The 23,605-nt window shown below is 37.7% G+C and overlaps 2 protein-coding genes, 2 long non-coding RNA genes and 1 other non-coding gene across 5 annotated transcripts; 2 read left to right on the top strand and 3 right to left on the bottom strand.

Moving 5' to 3' along the window:
* Positions 1 to 2,018: 2,018 nt before the first annotated feature.
* Positions 2,019 to 2,129, top strand: LOC140870039 (small nucleolar RNA R71). The gene has a single exon (XR_012147023.1). It is a non-coding gene; the product is annotated as a small nucleolar RNA R71 (small nucleolar RNA).
* Positions 2,130 to 5,184: 3,055 nt separating this feature from the next.
* LOC140861770 (uncharacterized) lies at positions 5,185 to 6,470 on the bottom strand. The gene is made up of 3 exons (XM_073264783.1): positions 6,461 to 6,470; positions 5,680 to 5,853; positions 5,185 to 5,495 (listed from the first exon to the last, which is right to left on the bottom strand). The coding sequence occupies exons 1-3, from the start codon at positions 6,468 to 6,470 to the stop codon at positions 5,185 to 5,187; spliced, it is 495 nt and encodes a 164-aa protein (XP_073120884.1).
* A 2,583-nt stretch (positions 6,471 to 9,053) lies between these two features.
* Positions 9,054 to 10,380, top strand: LOC140894428 (uncharacterized). The gene is made up of 3 exons (XR_012153823.1): positions 9,054 to 9,180; positions 9,766 to 9,811; positions 9,931 to 10,380. It is a non-coding gene; the product is annotated as an uncharacterized lncRNA (long non-coding RNA).
* An 842-nt stretch (positions 10,381 to 11,222) lies between these two features.
* LOC140867628 (uncharacterized) lies at positions 11,223 to 12,355 on the bottom strand. Its single transcript, XR_012145210.1, has 2 exons — positions 12,192 to 12,355; positions 11,223 to 11,623 (listed from the first exon to the last, which is right to left on the bottom strand). It is a non-coding gene; the product is annotated as an uncharacterized lncRNA (long non-coding RNA).
* A 5,806-nt stretch (positions 12,356 to 18,161) lies between these two features.
* LOC140861768 (uncharacterized) lies at positions 18,162 to 18,800 on the bottom strand. The gene is made up of 2 exons (XM_073264782.1): positions 18,682 to 18,800; positions 18,162 to 18,573 (listed from the first exon to the last, which is right to left on the bottom strand). Exons 1-2 carry the CDS (start codon positions 18,798 to 18,800, stop codon positions 18,162 to 18,164), a joined length of 531 nt encoding a protein of 176 aa, XP_073120883.1.
* Between the last annotated feature and the right edge of the window lie 4,805 nt (positions 18,801 to 23,605).

The following is a 23,605-nucleotide window of genomic DNA, read 5'->3' as shown; positions in this document are numbered from 1 at the left end:
TTCTTCCAAGTGAATTCTATGTGTACAGATTAAAGGATTTATACCTTTTATATCTTGCAAAGTCCATCCAATTGCATTTTTATGCATTTTAAGTAATATTATTAAATTTTCTTCTTGTTTTGGTAAGATGGTAGAAGATATTACAATAGGATATGTTTGATTTTCACCAAGAAAAACATATTTTAGTTCTATTGGTAAATGTTTTAATTCAAGTTTTGGATGATCATCTTCTTTTACTTCTTCAAGTTCATTAATTTCTTCAAATAACTTTGATTTAAAAACACTTTCCACTAAACAAACTTCAGATTGTTGATTTATGTTTTCTTGGTGTATATTTTCTTCCACGATTGTTTGTATTGCATTATCATCTTCATCTTCATTAATACTTGGTTGTTTACATAAATTGAACACATTAAGTTCTAAAGTCATATTTCCAAAAGACAATTTCATTATTCCATTTCGACAATTAATTAAAGCATTTGAAGTTGCTAGAAATGGACGTCCTAATATTACTGGAATTTCATTATGCACTTCTATTGGTTGTGTATCCAAGACAATAAAATCCACAGGATATATGAATTTATCGACTTGAACTAACACATCTTCTACGATACCTTTAGGTGTTTTGATTGACCTATCGGCTAGTAGAATTGTAACAGATGTAGGTTTTAAATCTCCCAACTTAAGTTTTTCATAAACTGAATAAGGAAGTAAATTCGCACTCGCTCCCAAATCTAACAAAGCTTTTTTTATTTTTATTTTTTTCAATAATACATGAAATTGTTGGACAACCAGGACCTTTATATTTCAAAGTAGAATTATTTTTAATAATAGAACTTACTTGTTCAGTTAAGAATGCTTTCTTCTTTATATGCAATTGTCTTTTCACAGTACATAAATCTTTTAAAAACTTTGCATAAGAAGGTACTTGTTTAATAGCATCTAATAATGGAATATTTATTTTTACTTGTTTACAAACTTCATAAATATCAAAATCATTTTTTTTTATTGTTTACTAATGTATGAGGAAAAGGAACAGGTTTATTTGACTCACATATTACTTTAGATAATTTATCATCAACTTTCTTAATCTTAGGACTCAAAGTATCATCTTTATCAAAAGTATCAAGATTTTCATCCTTACTCTTCGAGTTTAAATGATCTTTGTTTTCATCACTATATGGATCATTAACTATTTTACCACTTCTAAGAGTAATAACAGCTTTTACTTGATCAAATTTATCTTGATTTTGATTTTTAGGATTAGGTTGTGGTTAGATGGAAATTTTCTTTTTTCATGAATATTAAGTGCAGATGCAAATTTTGCAACAGTTTCTTTCAAATCATTCATAGATTAAATGTTTTGAATATTGATAGACTCTTGATTTTGAATGTATGCATGAATTTCATCTTCAAAATGTTTTCTTGGAGGTGGAATATAAGGAGCATAACCTTGATGATTTTGATTATTTTGAAAAGGTTGTTGTGAAGGTTGTGCATTATTATCGTTCCTCCAACTAAAATTAGGATGATTTCTCTAACCAGGATTATATGTTTGTGAAAAAGGATCTAATGTTGGTTTTTTAAAATTGTTAACATAATTGGCTTGTTCATGGAGACATTATTTAAATGAAGGCAAAGTAGGACAATTTTTTGTAAGATGATCATGTGTATCACATATATGACAAAAAATTTCTTGAAAACTTTTTAATTGATCACTCTTTTTCATTTCTAATGACTCAATTTTTCTTGCTAAAGATGCAAGTTTAGCTTGAATATCTACATCATCTTTAAGATGATAAATACCAACCCCATTTGTTGAATTATTGGTTTTACTTGGTGGTTCAATTGAGCCTATATTATCCCAATTTTGAGCATTTTCTGCTAATGATTCCAAATATTCCATAGATTCATTTGGGTTTTTATCTTCAAAAGTTCCATTAAACATGAATTTTATCATTTGCCTATCTTTAGGTATTAAACATTCATAAAAGTGAGAAACTATCCTCCATATTTCAAAACCATGATGTGGGCATGTATTAAGTAACTCTTTATATCTATCCCAACATTGATAAAATGTTTCCCCTTGTTTTTGAGAAAAAGTTGTAATTTGTCTTTTAAAAGAGTTTGTTCTATAGGAAGGAATAAATTTTTTTAGAAATTGTTGTTGCATTTCTTCCCATGATCTTATTGAACTTGATCTCAAATTTCGCAACCATGTTTTAGCTTTATCTTTTAAAGAAAAAGGAAAAAGCTTTAATCGAACAATATCCATGCTATAATTTTGATCATTATAAGTGTTGCAAACCTCCTCAAATTCTCTTAAATGCAAATATGGATTTTCAGAATCTAGGCCATGAAAATTTGGTAAATTTTGAATGATTTGAGGTTTAAAATTGAAATTAGACGCATCAGGAGGGAAAACTAAACAAGATGGTGTATTAGTTCTTATTAAATTCATATGGTGCCTAAGTGTTCTTGGTTGTTCATGTTCTTGATTATTTTTATTATTATTATCATCTTGATTATTATAATTATCCTCCATGTTTAAAATATTTTTAGATACTCGAACAAGTCTACCACTTTGTTTACGACTCCAAACAATCATACAATTAAAAACTACATACTATTTACATAAATAACAAAAATTAAACTTAAAGTAATACCTCCCCGGCAACGGCGCCAAAAACTTGCTACAACTTAAATTGTAATTCATCCAAGTGTAGGTTGTCTGCAAGTAATATACTCGTGAGTACGAGATCGATCCACGGAGATGATGCTGTAAGTTTAATTTTAGCAATGATATATTATAGATGGAAATATTATTATAAAAATTCAAATACACAAATTATAAAATTTTCAAGGCTTCAAAGGTTCATTTTTGGTTTATTTAAGATTGCCTAATAAAAATAAATAAAAGAAACTAAAATAAGAATAAACATAAAAGAACAATGAAATATTTAAACAAATATATCATATAATATAGTTTCCACTATATTAATATCAGATTAACCGATATTTAATACATGGTACCCATAATATATATATAGATGCATAAATATAAACATAAAAGAACAATGAAATATTTAAACAAATATATCATATAATATAGTTCCCACTATATTATTATCAGATTAACCGATAATTAATATATGGTACCCATAATACAAATATAAGTGCATAAATATAAATTTACATAAAATTAAATGTTAGATCAAATCACCATATTTCATTTAGAACAACCGACAGAGCCACGCTATCGTCTAAATAAAATATGTGACTTTTGTTTTATGTTAGATGCGAGAAAGTAAATGTTAGATGCGAGAAAGTAAATGTTAGTTGCGGAAAAGTAAATGTTAGATGCGAGAAAGTAAATGTTAGTTGCGAAAAAGTAAATGTTAGATCAAATCACAATATATTATTTAGAACAACCGGCAGAGCCACGCTATTGTCTAAATAATATATATGACTTTATTATAAATTGATACATATATTTATAGCATATAATTATTGTAGTATTTATTGTATCATATTAGACAACAAATCAAGGTAACCACATTCAAGGTACCAAGTATTTGATGTAAATAGATAACAATAAATCATCCAAATTATACCTACAAATAAAGATCAATTAGTAAAAATAAAAATAGAAAAGGAAAGAATATACAAAATATAAACAATCTTACTTGACCAACAATGAAACCTTTTCACTTTGACATAAAATGATTTAGTTTGCCATGAACATAAGACTCAAAGGTAAGGATAAAAGAAATTTCATACTTAAACTTGGAAAATATGCACACTCAAACTCTTATTCTTACACACACAATATTTATTTTACAAGTGAGGAATTTCTCTACACTTTTGCACAATTCAAAGATTATACAACACATCTATTTATAGGCCAAATGAGAGCAAGAGTCTAAGACTCATTAAATGTGGAATAGTAAAGTTGTTGGGTGCTTGTCTCCTTGAATTTTAATATCATGACTCAACTTTAATTGGCATGTTTGATGCCTTAAACCACCGATTCAGCCTTTCCTTTCAACATAGAACACGTAGGATATTTTGTGTAGATGTGTTTGGATATATAATTCACCTCTTTTGGGTAAAAGGTGAAATAGTTATGATATTTTTACTACAAGCTGGTCATAATAAAAGTAAATCTGTCTCCATTTTGATGTTTGATTATTTTGATAATCTTAATGAGGTTTTTGGAATTTTTTGTCTTCTACAAAGTTGAATATGCCTATTTTGTGATTCTACAGGATTTGAGATTACTCCAATATGACCTTTGTAGCTTGAGTAATTTTATTTTTACCAAACCTGCGCAAAGCATAAAATACAACATTTTTAGTAAAATATTTAAATATAAACACATAACACTAAAATAATACAACTTCATAATTTTAATGAAAATTTAATTTTAAAACACACTTTTTAACATATAAATAATTACAAATTTTAAGTTTCATCAACCTCATAGTTCTGTCTCATACGCAGTAACTGCTCATAGGTAGTCTTCCCATATCTAATCCGATCTCGAAGAGTCGGATGTACTGTCAATGCTGATAAACTCGGTGCATGACGACTCAAATAAATCTCTAAATCAAACCTCTGTATCTCAGTATGCAGAGGTCGTTGCACTGACAAATAGGCTACCCCTGAAATCTTCCGACTCAAGGCATCATCCACCACATTATCTTTACCTAGATGGTAGCTAATGTCACAATCATAATCTTTAACTAGCTCCAATCATCTGCGCTACCTCATATTCAGCTCTTTCTGTGTGAAGAAATATTTAAGGCTATTGTGATCAGTGAAAATCTTGCACTTCTTACCGTATAGATAATGCCTCCAGATCTTAGTGCGAACACTACAGCTGCAAGCTCCAAATCATACGTCGGATAATTCTGCTCGTGGACCTTCAGCTGTCTTGATGCATAGGCAATCACTCTGTCACACTGCATTGGAACAACGCCTAATCCCATCTTAAACGTGTCTATATAAATGACAACTCCTCATGCTCCAATGGCAGCGCCAAGACTAGCGTGGAATTAAGAGTCTCCTTCAATTGCTTGAAGCTCCTCTGACACTCGGGACTCCAAAAATACTTCCATCATTCTTCTTCACGAATAGAACTGTTGCACTCCATGATGAGAAACTAGGACGAATGAAGCCCTTTTACAGCATCTCCTGAATCTGTTCCTTTATCTCTTTCATCTCAGTAGGAGCAAGATGATATGATGCCTTAGAGATAGACACAGTACCCGGTAGTAGCTCAAAATTTAACTCGACCTCTCGGACTGGTGGAATTCCAACTACATCATCCAAAAAGACATCTGGAAAGTTGCGTACAATTTCCACCTCCGCAACAAGTCTAGTAGACGGTTCTGCCACCGTAACCAAGCTATCAAGAAACCCTTGACAACCCTTATGTAATAACTTCCTCGCACGTACACAAGAGATGATGTGTGGAATACTGTTGCTCTGGGCTGCATAGAAGATAATTGGGTTTCCACTTTTAGAATTCAGTGATATTTATCTCAAATGAAGTCAATCAAAGCTCCTTTGACTGTCAACCAGTCCATACCCAGAATGAAAAAAAAAATCATGTTATTGGCAGTACAACCAGATCAGCTTTCAGTGCATTCCCCTATAGTTCTAACTCTAACCCACTGAGCACGCTGGTGGTGAATAAAACATCATCAAAAGGTACGGTAACATCATAACCAGTACTAGATACCTCGGTTATAATGCCTACCCGACTAATAAACGCCTGAGAGTTAAATGAATGCGTAGCTCCAAAATCTAGCAATGCAAACGTATCAATACCTTTAATGTGAATCTTTCCTGCACGCAGAAGATTTCCCAGCAGATAAAGAAAATATTTCTAGGGCAACCATTACTAAACAATTAGCATCTAAAGTTCGAACCTAAGCATACTCGATTCCCAAATTTGTTTCGCCACTTAGTAAAATTTATAGTCCTCATATGATACATCATAAATCCTCAAAATCCTGACTTGAATATTTATATCCATAATGAACTCTACGTACTAATCCTGAAATCAACCTAACTTAGACCAAGCATTTACCAAAGAAATTATTCTAAAAAACTATCAAGCTTAGAGGCAATTTTAAAAAAATAAATCTCAAATTTTATATTGCATATGCAATATAAATAATAATCTCAAGTGGTTTCTTTTCATTTTAAATTCTATTTTCCTCCTGCCTATCGTCCTCGCGGTCATCTTGTCGTCCTACACGTAAATAACGTTTCAAAGGCATACTGCAATTACCCAAAATTCTTCACGTAACCGCAATACATAACTTAAGTATTTTAACTTAAAATTCATATAACATAAATCATGTGTCCTATACGTAGAACATAACTTAAAGTATTTAAATCTTACAGATTGGTAGTGCGGCTTCTGTGCTCCACGTAGCTGGCTAGTCACCTTCCCCCATACTTAAACCTTTGCTCTCCCTCGAGCAAGTCATTCAAAAACAATGTGAACGCAAAAACATAAGCAAAGATGAATCATGAACATCACATCCTCATAGAAGTTCCCACATACAAAAAAAATTACGACTACTCTCGATTTCCCATAATACACCATCAGTCAAGCGTGAATGTGCGTGTGTGTCATGTTATTCCAGCTACATGCAACTTCAAAAGACATAGTTTCAAGACTGTTCATCAACGTATGACACTTTAGTGTGAGTATCACTATCAAGAGCTCCTTTGTCCCAACAATCCCTAAACAAAAACACGACTTTTTTGATATTTGTTATGCATTTCCGGATTTTGCACCCGGTTTTTCTTAAGCCCCAATAATTATCCGCAAACTTAGCTATAACTAAGATAGGATTAGAATTTCAATCCCCTCATCTATAGCCCGGATGGAACTACAATCCCATTGGATCCGCAAACTTAGCTATGGAACAGTGAATAGAATTTCAATCACTTTCCAAGCCCTAATGAAATTGTTATTTTAAAATATTTCTAAATTTTAACCCCATTCAATATGCATACTTAGTCATGAACAAGGCGACTAGGATTTCAATCCCTTGTCCATAACCCGGATGGAGCCAAATTTATTATTCTGAAAAAATTTCATTAAAAAGTTTTAACATATGCGCCCAAGATCGTACATGCAATGTCCTAAAAATCATTAGAACTCAAAAGACACTATCAAGATCAACAAACACCTATTGCCATGCAATGGTCCAACATATACAAACATCATCAATTACTTCACTACATTTCATTGGTCTAACATGTGTGCTTAAGATTATTCACAATTCAACTTACGGTTCTCATGTCCAATCAAGAGGAAAAATTTTCACAAAAACAATTTTTTAAAAAACTTCATCATCATAGGCTAGTGAATTTCAACAGTCATATTCATCGCTAACTATGAGCTCTAACATTTTTTTTCTCTAAAAGCGGCTACATCCTCTCAATGACTGGCTAAGTCCTCTCCCCCATACTTAAGATCTTACATTGTCCCCAATGTAAGTTAAAATAACACTAAAGAAAAACAAAAAATAAACAAATAAAATAAAATATATGGAAGAAAATACTCCCCTTGGGTTGCCTCCCAAGCAGCGCCTGATTTTCAGTCTTCAGCTTGACCCTCAGAAGCACTCCTAAAAAAGCGGCTGACGCCCAAAATAAGTTTCATATGACACCACAAATGGGTCTTTGTTCCATGTGCCCTCAAGCTTGGCTAGATGTAGACAGTTTAAGCTTGTCACCTCAAAAACACTCCATAGTAGCTGGTAAACATGGAAAGAGAACATATTTGCGGGCTATCGGAAGCCAAAATCTTTTGAAACTGTTATTGATGAAAGGGAAGGATTTTGGGGATATGTGTAAGATAATACTATCGATGAGCTCAAATCGATAGACTCTTGAACTCCGTCATCCTCAAACTTGAGTGGAAACATATTTCCATTATACCCTATTTCTTTCAGAACATCTTCTGGCTGAGGTTCAATAAGAAGAGAAGAGTCAAACACCTCTAAATCTTCAGCATGATTTGATTCGCACTCCCAATCATTCTTCTCCTAGTCATCATCATTGAACCAAATCGGGTTGGTCACTACTTGAGTATCTTGCTTCACTTCCTGTTCTTGGTGTTCATGGAGGATTGATCTCTTGATATTCTCTATGTGCTCCACAAGGTGGCATCTAGAAATGATTAGATCTTCTATATCTGCCTTAGTCGATGCCACAAACTTGCACATTATATCTTATAACAGATGTAAGATCAATTGAGAACAACTTACCTCCTTGATGCGGGCAAAATAATTATGTCCCTAATCAGCAAATAAAATAGAAAGTCGTACGTCCTCCTGGTCTCCTGCTTCCTCGGTCACCTGCAGAAGGGAACGATCTACTGATCTCCTACTCCTTTCGTCACCTGAAGAAGTCGTACGTCCACCTTTTGGGCTGTCACCTGATTCACGAACTCACGTTAGAGGCGCCGGGTGAAAACCCTCTGATGCTCAAGTCAGCGATCACCTCCACACAAAACAGGAGAGCAAATAGATTTTGTAAGATAAAGAGTCACTTACCCTGAAATGAAGAGATTCACTTCTATTTATAGGCAAAATTGAGCTAAAATTTCATATTAACCCTCCTAGGCTCCAAAAATGCAAATTAATCACCAGGACTCCAAAATTAAGAATTAGTCCTTGAAAAATATTACTCTCGCAAATTGAACCATCTTATTTATTTATATATTAAAAATATACATATACCCATCATAAGCCCCGCACTCTCGAGTAATTGCAATTTATTGAAGATACTCGAGAGTACTATAATTACCCACAAAAAAATATCTTACCGGGCACGACCCAAAATAATTGGGACTAAACCGGGATTTTTCCCGCACGGATGGCGTATGCTGATAAAAATACAAGAAATAGTCCCAAATACCTTTAATGGGCCGATTTAGTCACAAACGTTTTACTTTTTTTCTCAATCCGGTTTTCCGTCGATTAAAACGTTAATACAGACGGGAAAAGTCTTGCCATTATTAAATCCATTTGCCCTTATTTTTCTCACCAAATCGTCTTATCCCCCTCCCCGGTTGTCTAAATTCCTCACCGACCACTGTCGCCGGCGTCCGCTGTCGGACCACTATTTTTTGGACGATCCTTGTTCAAGGTTTCTTCTTTTTTTTCCAAACTCTTTTCTCTGTATGTATTGTATGTGGTCAATGGCTGGGTGTAGTAAATGAAGGGAAGGAATGGACCATACAAGATAGAGTCTTTAATCGTTTGTTTCAAAAATTCTGCTTTCTAGAGTTACATGTATGTGGTCAACGACTGGTATATTGCTCGAATTTTTTTTACTTGTTTGTTTCAAAAATGAAGGGAAGGAATGGAAAAATAAATATATTGCTCGAGTTTTTTTACTAGTTTGTTTCAAAATATTTTTTTACTTGTTTTTTACAAGATAGAGTCTTTTCAAAAATGAAAGGAAGGAGTGGACCATACAGTATATTTCTCGAATTTTTTTATTGGCTATGGAAATGAATGTGAATTGAAATTAATGTGCTTCCTGGTTTTGGGTTGCTGGAATTTGGAAAATGTTTCATTGTCAAGGAAAAACTGTTTTCATGATTAATTGTTATTTATTTGACTTGTTATAAAGAAAAGATTGAATTAAAAATCTTGAATTGAATGATAAAAAAAACTTTATGTATTCTCTTGATGTGCCGACGATGATGTGCTTAAATTATATTTATAGGTTTCAATCGATCGGTGTTTGGGTGGATAAATAATGGCAAAACGAAGTAATTCCTCAGTGGAGAGCACTCCAGATTACGGTAATTTTATAATTTTCCATTGTCTCGCACTAGTATTTATATTATTCATTTTTTGAGAAATAATTGCGTTATTAATTTTTGTATAGGGATACTCAGAGAACCAAATTTGGTTACAATTAAAATGCACTACAGTGGAAGATTGAATTCCGTTGGCAATCATGATCAATACATTGGGGGGAGTTTTGAATATTTCGATTTTTTTGATCTTGATAAGCTAGCAATTGTGGAATTATGGGGTTTTGCTGAAGATCTTGGATTCAAAGATAAATATTCCATTAAATTTTGGCACAAAATTGGATATACTCTTAGGAGTGGGAGATATTTGGAGAATGGTATCACGACTACGATCTTCCATGGGTGTTCAACCTAGAGATGTACAATCAGCTTCACAACAGTCTACCTCTTCAAAACCATCTGTCATGAAGAATTGAATTTGTCAGGGATATGTTTTCATGTTTTGACTATTTGTCTAGGTTGCTGAACCTTAACAAATTGACACCAAAAACTGTTGTCTTTTGGTTGGACTTGGTGTATGAATTATCTAATTTTGAGTAACTTTTTCTATCAATATCTTTTTTTGGTTTTTGGTTGTACTTGGTGGATGAGTTGCTTGTTCTATCGCTATTTTTTTTGGTTATAGATGATGTTCGCAGGTTTAACTGGATCATTATTTATTTTATATAAATTTTTTGGATTGGTTTTAGAAACGTGTGCTTCTGGAATTTTTTTTAGGATTGGTTCTGCGCATGAGTGTTCTCCTGTTATAATTTTTTTTAGGATTGGTTCTGAAAATGAATGTGATTTTCATGAAATGAGTTTGCTTCTGGAAATTTTTTTAGGATTGGTTCTAGAAATTAATGTGCTTCTGGAATTTTTTTAGGATTGGTTCTGGAAATTAATGTGCTTCTAGTTCTAGAAATGAATGTGAATTTAAATGAATGTGATTTCAGGTTCTGGAAATGAGTGTGATTTTATTGAAATGAATGTGCTTCTGGTTTTGGGAATTTATGTGATTTTATATATTTTGTTTGAATAATGCTTAGAAAATTGTTGATGTTGGAGCGGCTGTACATGAATTTGCTTCTGGTTGTATATAGAAAATAGTTCGACTATATCTTGCTAACTTCCAAACACATTTGAATTTGGTTTTTGAATGTCATGATTCAAGTCCAGTGTTTAAGTATTTAATATATTACTAAATAGTAATTGGATGATTCTATAACAACACAAGTTATTTTAATTCCAGAATTTTAGAAAAAATCCACAATCAATTGTCGATGTTGGAGCATCTGTATATGAATTCGACGCGGTGACCATTTAAGTATCTAGTCAAGGATCAATGACTGGAGTAAACTAATAACAGTAAATACCAACAAAGTAAAATATAAGAAATCATGCAATGTTATTAAACTAAAACTTCAGCAAAGTTCTTACACATAATATTGCACTACAAAACACGACCAACAACATGTTTCAATATCCTTAACAATAATAAAATCAACTTCTAAAATCTTAAAGTCTAAAATCTCAGATTTCCATAAGATATTCAATCATCAACCAGTAATTTCCATAGATTCAAATATTCAATTTTTTTCTTCATATCTTCCATCGTCGCTTCAAAACTCGTTGCACATTTGTTGTTCTCGTTTGCTAAATTTGACAGCGCATTTTTCAACTCGGCTAACTTTCAGCTTGAGTAGATTCTTTACTTGCACTTGCACTGGAAGTAGCGTGCAACCTTTCTTTGAAACTAGGCGTGGAGGAAGAAGCTGGAACTTACTTCTCCATATAAGCATCAAAACAAAAAAAAACATAAAGTTAATACCGGAACTCAAAAACTTTGTGAGAACAGCAAAACAAGACACTAAAAGGAAAAAATTAAAATACATCGCATTCTAATCATTGCCTTGTTCCACAATTTCTTGAATTATACATAATCTTCATTGTTCGTTCCACAAATACCGATGTTACACCACCAAATAATTATACGACAGTAACATGCTTATATAATTACTCCATTAAAGCTACTCATCCTGAAATTTCTACACAGTAAATATGTTCAAAAGAAAATATACTAAAAAACAAATTTAAAAAAGAAGATAATATAGACGTATATTCTACTGCTCAAAATCTGCAATATAGAAGTATATTCCACTACTCAAAATCTGCTGCTCAATAATAACAAAAATTTAAGATTAAGTTTTAGCCCCGAATCTCTCACGGTAATGCATAGATACAAAGCATATATATAATTCTTGTGTTTGTATCTGAAGGAAAATATTGAAAAAAAAAACAGCAGATTATTTGGAGAATTAAAACACAGAGAAAAGAGTTTTGAAAAAAAAACCTTGAATAAGGAGTGGTGGCCAACAGCTAGGCTTCGGCGGCAATGGCTGATGAGGAATTTGACAGCAGCTAAGAAGTAGGTTTCAGTAGAAAAAATTTAGGGCCGATGAAATTTGGGGGAAGAAATTTGGGAGATGAAGTGTGTGTAATGTTTTTCCCGTTTATCTTAACTCTTAAAAGGACGGAAAAATGAATTGGGAAAAAAAGTAAAATTTTTGGGATTAAATCGGCTCATTAAATGTATTTGGGACTAAATCGGGCACGACCCACAACATTTGGGACTAAATCGGGATTTTTTCCCCATCCGTGCTGTCAAATCTAGATGGGCTGGGCCGCAGCTGATCTCTTGGTACTAGGGTTTTTTAATTATTATTATTTTTTTAATTATTATTATAAATAGGTCTTTCCAACCCTACTTGCACAGACGTTTTGCGCCTAGCACAAATTCCAAGAGATGACAGGCACGTACTCTTCACTTTTATTTATTCTTTAGGCCCGTTTGGTTTCAAAAGCTAGGCCAAAAAAGCACTTTTTTAAGTGCTTTTCATTTAATAAAGTGTTTGGTTGACCAAAAAAGTGCTTAAATAAGCACATTTTAAGTCAAAATTAGAGCTTTTTCAAAAGCCAAAAATTATAGCTTAAAAAAGTGCTTTTTTTTAAAAATGTCTACCAAATCCAAACGGGGCCTTTATTTGAGCATTTATTCCTTGCTTTCTTATACATCACTTTCCCGATGTATTTCTATTCCCCTTCTTCTATGCTATGCTTCCCCTCCCCTGCTATTTTTCCTTTTGCTGTTTTTTTTTTGTTTTGTCAAAAAAAAAAAAGGGTTGACCCCGAAGGGGACCCCATCCCACATGAGTCAGAGGCCCATTGGCTCATGCGGGGGTTAAATCGAGGGATGTGCACGAGTAGGCAGGGACCTGAGGAAGGGAATAACATGGTCTAACCCCCAGAGCATACCCCCAAATATTTCAATGAGGAATATGCTCCACACGAGGATCGAACCCGCAACGCTGGGGAATTTCTTCCCACGTCACCTCAGGCCTTACCAACTCGCCTATGCCTTTGTGGGCTTGTTTTTTTGTTTTGTTATTCGTAGCTTGTTGGTAAGGGGAGATTGCGGCCGATTGGAGGTGAGACGAGGCGGAAAATAAGTCGCCGATCGAGTTCCAATGGAGGCGCCTTGTGCAAGTTTTACAAATTTGGGCCCATGGTGGCGAGATGATGGCGCTTGGGGGTGATGGTGGCGGCGTGATTCGTGGCGGAGGTGCAGGGCAGAGGGTGATGACGGCCGTGGAGCCAAGCTCGTGGTTCGGCTGTCCTAGCGCGATGAGTGGATGGAGGGGCGAAGTATGCTCTCCAGGTTGTTTCTGGCGGAGAAGGGAGGGGAGGCGTGCTGTTGGGCTGAGAAAGTGGCGATGCGTCCATGGATAGATGGTGGAGGTAACTTTGCGGTGGTGATTGTTTGTGTAGGTGGTGGTTGCGATGGCCTCACGAGCGGGTGTCGCTCGATTGGGGGGGGGGGGTGATGATGAGCCGGCCGTGGGATGCGATGGTGGTGGACCAGCTGCGGCGGGCTCATGGTGAGGCGAGCTCGCGGTGTTCTTTCGTAGGAGGTGATGGAGGTGCTGCAAGACTGTAATGGTGATGATGGCTCGATGGTGACTGGTGCGTTGCGAGAAGTGGTCATGACGATGTGGCCGAGCCGTGGTGATGATGGGACGGCGTGGGGGCTGGTGGAGATGGGGGCAGCGGCATGCGATCGGCCTATGGTGGGATGGTGGGGGAGAGGTGCTGCGGCGTGCACCATGGTGATGGGTAAAGAGCGGGCGTTGCTCATTTTTGTGTTTGACTCGAGGTGTTTAGCGGGTGTCGCATATTTTGGTGTGTTGGATTTTGGGAAGGGGGGGGGGGTGCGGGAGTCGCTCACGGTGGAGTTTTGATTGGAGAGCGGGTGTCAATCATTTACTGTTTTGGCGGAGATTTGGCGGTGGGGAGCGGATGTCGCTTGTAGTGGTTGTTTAGTGATGGCATCGGCGTGATCCTATGTTGCGTGTGCATGGAGCGGGTGTCGCTCACTTTACTGTTTTGACGGAGATGGGAGGGGAAAAAGCGGGTTGATTGTTGTTACTGTATTTATGTGTTATCCAAATAATTTTATTGACTGTATATTTGTTTATGTATATATATGTTGCATGTTTATGCATTAATTATTCTTGAGTAATATTTCAAGGAATAATCTCAAATGTATAAACTTTAATTCGTGACATCTTCGCAAAATTACGTAGGATGCGGTAGAGGGAAAGAATATTCCTTATTAATGTCTCTGCGAGAATCCCAAATTGAGTCCAATCATAGCCCTGATTCTGAGCGGTATGCTGAAACTGATTCGCCGGCTAATAGTCCCAGCTTAAGTGTAGGTATTGTCCGTTCAAGTAATTTTGTCCCACTTGATGTTGTGCCGATATCATTACAGAGCCCAAAGCCTGTCTATTTGAACCTTGAGCCCGACTCAGGTTCTTCTAGTGACTCTGATAGTGGTGGGATTCCTGGTGCCACGGTGTCCCATCCTTTGTCTTGTGAAAGCGTTTTTTATGTGTGCCGCTGTAAAGGAATACCCAGATCCTGCGATATTATAGTTGTGTGCCCGGGTGACTCTCATCACTCTCCGCCTTCTGGTTTTTTCACAGTTTATGTTGAACACCTGAACAGCGGGTTCTCAATTCCTCCATGCCCTATCCTGATATGGTTAATAAAAATTTTAGGTGTCAGTCTCAGTCAGTTAACTCATAATGCCCTTCTGTATTTTTTTGGATTTTGACTTCAAGTGAGTGTTTTTGACTTGGATCCAAGCCTGGATTTATTTCATGCACTTTTCTCGGCTCGTCCAACGAAACCGTACTCTGATATATATTTCCAGCCCCGTCCGAAAAATAGGTTCCTACGTAAACTTCGATCTCACCGAGTTGCTTGGAAATCAGACTTCTTTTATGCGAAAGATTGCGGGTGGGGGGTGCATGTGGATTGGAGCTCTGGGCTTACTATAATAAAGAATAAAGGATCTATTCTTGAGCTTCAATCACAGTGTCGGTCTCTGGGGCTCTTTAACGAAAATTTCGACCCTCGGTGTTTAGTTAGTGCTGGTACTATTTAGGTCTTTTGCGTGTGCAATCATTTTCTTGTTGTACCTACTGCTTATATTCGTTTAGCTCTAACCATTTTTTATATGTATGCAATCTCCCTTACAGGTAACCAGATTGACCTGAGTAAGCTCCGTCATCGGGAGAATACTTCCGGCCGCCCTCTTCCTTGGAGTGGGCCGAAGCACAAGGGGAATGGGAGAGATGCATCTGATCGTGTTGGTGCGCTAGTTCCTCATTTTGGAGAGAGCCGAGGCATGGTACCACAGGGACGCTAGGGCCATGGTATCCCTTCCTTGCTTGATGAGAGAGCTTCGGGTGCTGGTGCTCTTGATCACCGGAGGGGGGCGGGCAAGAGGCCGATGGAGGAGGGTAAAAAAGGGGGTGAAGTTCTTCCTGCTGATCCTGCGAAGAAACTTCGGGAGGCTTCATCCTCTTCGGTGAGGAAAGCGAGATCACACCCCTTGCTTCTTGACGGGGTGAATAGAGATGGTGCAGAGTCCTTCTGGGACTCTAGTGATTTTGAGATTGGCCTTAGGCGGGGGGCCAAGGTAGTGGGGGATCATGATTTGGGCCATTTGATCCCTCGATCCTCCTCGGTCCTACACCAGTCTATCGCCCTTGGCTCTTGTCAGGTATGCTTGAAGAGTTTATTTTCCTTATCTTGATATTTTCAATAATGTTTTTATTTATTTTTTCTATTGGCTTCAGATTTTGTCCGCTATACGAGCTCGGAGGCTCGAGAGGACAAGGCTCGGGCTGACGAGGCCAAGATTCTGAAGGAGTTGGCGAAACTGAAGGAAGATGTTGTTCACCTTGAAGCTTCGGAGGTTAGGGCGAAATAGGAGATTCTTCGTTTGGGAGGGGAGAATGCTAGCATGAAGGAAGAACTTCGTCAGTGGTCGGAGAAGCTCGGTGTGAAGTAAAAGGAGGGGGAGACTCTTCATTTCGAGCATAGTGCCCTTTATGAGAGGCACTACACTGAGGTGCAGACTGGAGCTGGGTTTTTGTCTTCCCCTCCGAGGTTGCAGTTGCAGAGGGGTTTAGAGGAGAGGGCTGTTGAATTGTATTGCGCCTCTGCTGATTTTGAGGAGGAAGTTTTTCTGCGTGCCTATGCGATCCATGATGAGTTGATACTGGAGAGCCGCCAGATTCTCCGCGAGTAGCGTGTTTTGGAGAATGTGGTCAAGATGATTGGCCCTGGTTTTCCAGATCCGGACATGGGACCGTCTGATATGCCGGGGTAGCTGCGCCCCTTGATGATTTTGGTGACTTCAAGATTATAGAGGCTCTGAACTCCCTCCAGGGAGATGATGCTCCTGGAGTTCCATGATATTTCTTTTATGTGTAGAGAGTTGTCCTTTAGATGATTTTGCGTTTTTTGGAATTACTATCATAGTCTCTTTCCAGCTCCTGTGAGAGCGATATTTCGATGTTTTTATACTTTGCATCTATTTTTTGGAGTTGGTTTTTGTTATATATTGCTATATAACTTGGTTTATTCTACTCTTGTTCTGAAATATTTCCTTATTGTTATACTCTCAAGTACTTGGGAATTGATCAGGTCCCCAAGGTTTGTCGTGTCACTTGGAAAAGCATACACCTACCTCGTGGGTGGTGGGGGCTTCTTGTTCGTCTTGACCTTTTACGGTGTCAAAGTATCTTAGCTGGGCTGGCCAAGCCTCTTATGCTTTAGGTGACTTGTTTTTTTGACGACCAGGGTTTGGTGACGATTAAAAATTCTTTAAGTACATGAATAAACATGTGTGATTTGCTCATGTAGTTTTGTGAAGGGAGAAAGTATAATGTGATGCTCTTACAAAAACTTTTATTAATATCAAAACGTATTACAACTACGGAACTATTACTCTTGTTGCATTACTGAAAAGGAAAACCGACTTTGGGTTACTGGAAATATTTCTTCAAGTTTGCAACATTCCATGTTCTAGGCAACACCTTCCCGCTCGAATGCTGAAGGCGATAAGCTCCTTTTCGGGCGATTTCGATTGATTTATATGGTCCTTAACACTTTGGGTCCAGCTTTCCTACGGGGTGTAGGACATCGGCTCTTCTCATTACCAGGTCTCCCACTTGGAAAGTTCGTTGTTTTACTCGGTGGTCATACGTCCTTGTCATTTGTGCTCTGTGACTTGCGGCTCGTACTGACGCCCTTCTCTAAGCTCCTCAATGAGGTCTAGGGATGCCCGTAAAGCCTGCTGGTTTCCCTCGGCATTGTAATGCTTTATCCTTAGTGAATCTTCTCCTATTTCTGCAGGAGCAATGGCTTCGGCCCCATAGGCCAGACTGAACGAAAATTCTCCTGTCGAGCTTCGGGGAGTGGTCCTGTATGCCCACAGGACACTGGGTAGTTCGTCAACCCATTTTCCTTTGGCCTCTCCGAGTCGTGTCTTTATGTGTTGTAATATGGTCCGATTGGTTACTTCGGTTTGTCCGTTAGCTTGCGGGTGTCCGACCGAGGTGAAGAATTGTTGGATAGACAGCCCTTGACACCATTCCCTCAATTTGGCTCCGGAAAATTGAGTGCCATTGTCGGACACCAGCTTTCGCGGAATTCCAAATCGACATATTATATTTTTCCAGAGAAAACCAATCACTTCTTTCTCAGAAATCTTTGCAAGAGGCTCTGCTTCGACCCATTTTGTGAAATAGTCAACAACCACAATGAGAAACTTCTTTTGGCCTGCTGCAAGGGGAAAAGGTCCTACAAGGTCCATTCCCCACTAGGCGAAAGGTACTGGGCTCTCGATTGGTTGAAGCCGTGTTGCTGGTTGGTGCTGAAGATTAGCATGTTCCTGGCATGTTCTACATCATCTCACTAACTCGAGTGCATCCTTCCTCATTGCTGGCCAGAAGTAGCCTTGACAAAGTGCTTTTCCTGCCAGCGCTTTTCCACCCAAGTGGTTTTCACATATTCCTTCATGAATCTCCCGGAGCACGTAATTTTCTTGATCAGGATCGAGACATTTTAGGTATGGTTGATAGTACCCTCTTTTGTACAGTTCTCCGTCTATTAGAGTGAATCGAGCGGCTCTTACCCTAAGCTTTCTTGCTTTGTCTTGCTCCGGGGGAAGCTCTCCTTCTGACAGGTACTTGATGATTTCATCCTTCCAACTTGGCTCACCCTGATTTCCACATAGGATGTCAAGACTTGTCGTTCCTATTTCCTCTTTATCACACGTGATGAACGTAATTGTCCTGCTATTAATTCCTGACGCGGAGCTGCCGAATTTGGCCAGTTAATCTGCTATTTCATTTTCAGCTCGAGCAATTTGTTTGATTTCAAAATTTTCCAAACGAACAAGAAGGTCCTTCACCTTTGATAAGTACTCTTTCATACTATCTTCTTTGGCTTCGTAGTTCCCTTGAACTTGATTGACTATGAGCTGTGAATCGCTATAAGTGATCAGCTTTCCGGCCCCTGCCGCCAAAGCCAATTTTATTCCCATGATAAGTGCTTCGTATTCTGCTTCATTATTTGATGCTGGAAAACGAAATTTGATGGCGTACTAGAACTGATCTCCCTGCGGATTCTCTACTAACACTCCTGCTCCACTCCCCCCGGATGTGGAGGATCCATCTACATGGATCGTCCAAGTGGGAGCTGAAACTCCTGCGCCATTGGTTTCCATTTCTACTATGAATTCTGCTATAAATTTTGCTTTAATGGCGCGGCGTGGCTGATATTCAATCCCATATTCACTTAGCTCGATGGCCCATTTGGTCATCCTTCCAGACGCCTCTGGGCTGGACAATACTCTATTCAAAGGGTGATTTGTTAGCGGGACCACCTGGTGGGATAAAAATTAGGGACGCAGCTTTCTTCCTGCCACTACTAATGCTAAGGCAAACTTCTCCATGTTAGTGTATCGGAGCTCGGAGCCTTGCAGTACTTTTCTTATGTAGTACACGGGTTTATGTTCTTGTTCCCTGTCCACCGTCAGAACTGCGCTGATTGACTCAGCCGACACTGCTAGGTAGAGTAGCAGAGTATCTCCCTCTTTTGGCTTCACGAGCAATGGTGATGTTGCTAGGTACTTCTTTAACTCTTCGAAGGCACGCTGACATTCTTCGGTCCAATGAAAACCTTTTCCTTGCCTTAGGACTCTGAAGAACGGCAACCCTTTGTCAGCCGATCTGGAAATAAAACGATTCAAGGCGGCCATCCTTCATGTTAACTCTTGCATCCCTTTTATACTTTTGGGGGGTGCCATGCTTAGAATTGCTTTAATCTTCTCAGGATTCGCCTTTATTCCTCGCTGAGAAACCATGTATCCCAAAAATTTTCCTCCTCGAACCCCAAAAGCGCATTTCTCAGGGTTTAACCTCATCTTGTATTTCCTCAATATCTCAAAACATTCATTGAGATCTTCAACATGCTTGAGAGCCATAATGCTTTTTACCAACATATCATCGATATAGACCTCCATACTTCGCCCGATCAATTTTTCGAACATTTTGTTTACCAATCTTTGATACGTGGCCCCATCATTTTTTAACCCGAAAGGCATCACTTCATAGCAATAGATGAAAGAGTGGGTGCCCGGTTAGCCAACTTGGGCTAAGGGCTTTTGTGACTCTATGTATAAACAATCTTTTGTTTAATATAATTTACACTTTTATAATGGCATTGACTTTATCTTTCTTCATAATGTTATATTATGATATACTATTGTTGTTTTGATAAAGACCTTGAATATACTATAGTGTATGTAAGATGTGGTAGCACATGGGGATGTCTATCATGAAACACATCTTATAGTCACTGTATATTCTAAACAGTTCCTAGTCAATTGAGCCATCCGCAAATAAGGATAAGGATCGCTCGAGATTGAGACTAGCATTTGCGATGCCGAGTACCACGTTTCATTGGTATGGAACATAGAGATGTTCAAAGCATGCAAATGGATATTCATATGATGAATGATCGAACTACCCTATTCGGACTTTCCAAGTGGTTATCACTTATCGAGTGGATACAGTTCGCGGTTTTGGTTGTACACCATTAGTCCTTATTACTTGAAACATCATTGAGACTCTATATGCTAGTACTGTACTTTGACTCATTTACCGACTCTATTGGGGTCATCAGGTGTCGGGATTGGGTACAGTTACGACACATATAGGAGTCGATGCTTTGTTGTCAAGGATTCACCACATACTTGCGAGTGTGGATATCCTATGCGATCTGAGGAGATATTAGTGTGACGAATCTCTGGCCAGAGTACATGATGTGTTTTAGGTTAATGGGTTTTCCTAGTAACACATGCGATGTCACTATTTGATCTTCAAGATGTATTGCATAGTTATCGAATCTCGAACGACTCTCGATATACCAATGGTTGTTGATTCGATCGGGATATATGGATGAAGGGACCGTACTGTACGCTAACCAAAATCTACTGGTTCTTGCAGGCACTATCAGTAATACCTAGGGAATCATGGGGCGATGTTGCTAGGCGCTCTTACCATGATTCGATGGGTAAGTCGGAAATTGTTGTTCCGAGTCACAAGGAGTTGTGAGGCCATGGCTAGCTGTATTCCTGAACCATTGAGGGTTACACAAGTAATGGATTACTAAAACCCCGTAGAGATAGTTAAATTTAAAGAGTTAAATTTAATGAAAGAGAAGTTGGACTTCTTAACAAAAGGGAGTGGGATTTCCTAAAATGACATAGGGATGGGCATTTTTGGAAATCACTGAATTCGGATTCAGAAAAATTATTTTGACTCTAAAAGATGCAGAAATGGTTTCTGTGCACATTGGTGAAATCAATTTATCAATCGGAGTCACGATGAATTTTATATTAATTTCTATAACAACAGGCTTGGCTTGTTGGGCTTAAGTTATGGATTGTGGGCTTTAAGGAGTTAGAGTCCTGATACAATTATAACTAGAAATTATCTATAAATAGAGGTGTTGGGTTAGAAAATTACACACATTGAATGCTGCAATTTCGAAATTCACTCTATACTATTCAAGAGGATTTTTCAAAAATTCCTCTGTCCCTTTTGAGAAAATTCGGATTGTGATTTTTGTGAAAAATTACAATTCGAATTAACAGATCAAATCTGTTTATTCTCTACGTAAAACTTCTGATTGATTTCTAGTGCAGTCAATCAGAGGGTTTCTGTTTTTCATTCGTGGACCTAATTCCGGAGTTAGATCGTGACTGTCATCGGTTCCCGGGATTTACAAGAAGAGCAGATTAAATTCTGTTGGAGTCCACGATCAAGCCTTTGCTTGACGAGGTAAAAATTTAACTGTGTTTTATTTTTACTTGAACAAATTTAATCGTAAAAGTTTTGATACCCATATATGGAATCGTTCCATATAATAAAATAAAAATTTTAAACTTCCGCTGCACCGGGTATCAATTCTTAATTGATCTGAACACGTTTTCCAACAATAGATACCTTGATCAGTAATGAAGCTTGCTTTTTCTTGGTCTTCAGGAGCTAAACCTATCTGATTGTATCCTTGGTAAGCATCCAAGAAACTGAGCAACTCACATCTGGCGGTGGAATCAACCAACAAGTCGATTCGCGGCAAGGGAATGAGATCTTTGGGGCAAAACTTGTTTAAATCTTTGAAGTCTATGCATAGACTCCACTTACCTCCAGGTTTGGTAACAAGCACCACATTTTCTAGCCATTCAGGATAGGAGACTGGCCTGTTATACTTGGACTTCACCAGTTTTTCTACTTCAGCCGTAATGTGCTTGTTTTTTTCTACTCCAAAAGATCATTTCTTTTTCTTTACTGGCTTCATTCTGGGGTCCACATTAAGTTGATAGAGGGCATACTCATGTGGTATTCCTGACAGGGGTTCACCTTCCCATGCGAATACATCTGCATTTTCCCTGAGGAACGTTATTATCATTTGTTCTATTTCAGCAGGCATCTCCGTTCCAATCTTGAGAGATTTATCAGGACTTCCAGGAGTTACCTTGGTAGCGCTCAGTCGTATCGCGCCCAAATTACCCGACTCCAATCAGATAAATAAATTATGTAGTAGTGAGAGTAGGGATCGTTCCCACGAGAAAAGGTAAATTTAATGTATCCTAAGTAAACAAAAGGGGGTTTTTGAAGTTTGGACTAACTACTAAGAAATTTAAGCAATTAAATATTCAAATTATCACTATCATGCAAGATTGAAAATTAAACTGAAGAAATCAATAAGAGACGAGACTTGGTATCAGTCGACTATACCCTTGATATTCATTCATTCAATCATCGATTTCCTAAAAATAATTAATCCTATTAAATATTCGTCATTGAAAATCGAATTCCTGTTTCACCTTAATTTTAGTTAATTAGAAAACAACATTCTAAATTAACCTTTTCACCGTAATATAAGATTAAATCCGAGTCCTGAATCGGCTACATGTTACATGATTTGTGCTGTAACTGCGTGTGTCTGGGTTGTCTCAATTTAATTGAATTTATTCTTCTATTTTATTTCTTTTTGTTTTTATTAATTAAATTTTTATTTAATTCTCCGCACTCCTATTTTTATTATTTTCTCTAGATTAAGTTAAATAATTAAATCTTGAGAATTGACTACAGTCCCTGTGGGATCGATACTTGAACTCTTTATCCACTTACTATTACTTGACCTAGTATACTTGCTAGTAGACACTGATTTTAGCGGTCAAGTTCCTTTGAGCATAGTCAGTGACAGAGATCCAAGATTTACCTCACTGTTTTGGGGTAGCTTTCAGTGAGCTTTGAGTACTACTCTGAGTTTGTGTACTGCTTATCACCCAGAGTTAGACGGTCAGTCTAAGAGGCCTATTCGGAAATTGGAACATATGCTGAGAACTTCAGTAATGGACTTTGGATTGTTCGGGTAGGATCATTTGTCGTTGATCGAGTTCGCCTACAACAATAGTTATCATCGTAGCATTGACATGGCATAATTCGAAGCCCTTTATGGTCACCATTGTCGTACACCATTTGTAATGGACTGGGACTCTCTGCTGCCCAGCCATTTTTCTACTCATGGCCTTCTTCCCCCTGGTGGGAAGTTTCATGCCCTCCCCAGGACTCGAACCTTGTACCTCCAGGATAAGTACAAAGTTCTCTCAATCCTGGTACCAATGAGCTAGTCAAACCTTGTACCTCCAGGATAAGTACAAAGTTCTCTCAATCCTGGTACCATTGAGCTAGACTAGCTCAATGGTACCAGGATTGAGAGAACTTTGTACTTATCCTAGAGGTACAAGGTTCGAGTCCTGGGGAGGGCATGAAA

This window comes from Henckelia pumila, chromosome 4 (assembly GCF_033568475.1).
Source record: "Henckelia pumila isolate YLH828 chromosome 4, ASM3356847v2, whole genome shotgun sequence".
Classification (NCBI taxonomy): domain Eukaryota; kingdom Viridiplantae; phylum Streptophyta; class Magnoliopsida; order Lamiales; family Gesneriaceae; genus Henckelia; species Henckelia pumila.
This window is presented reverse-complemented; position numbering and strand designations above follow the sequence as displayed.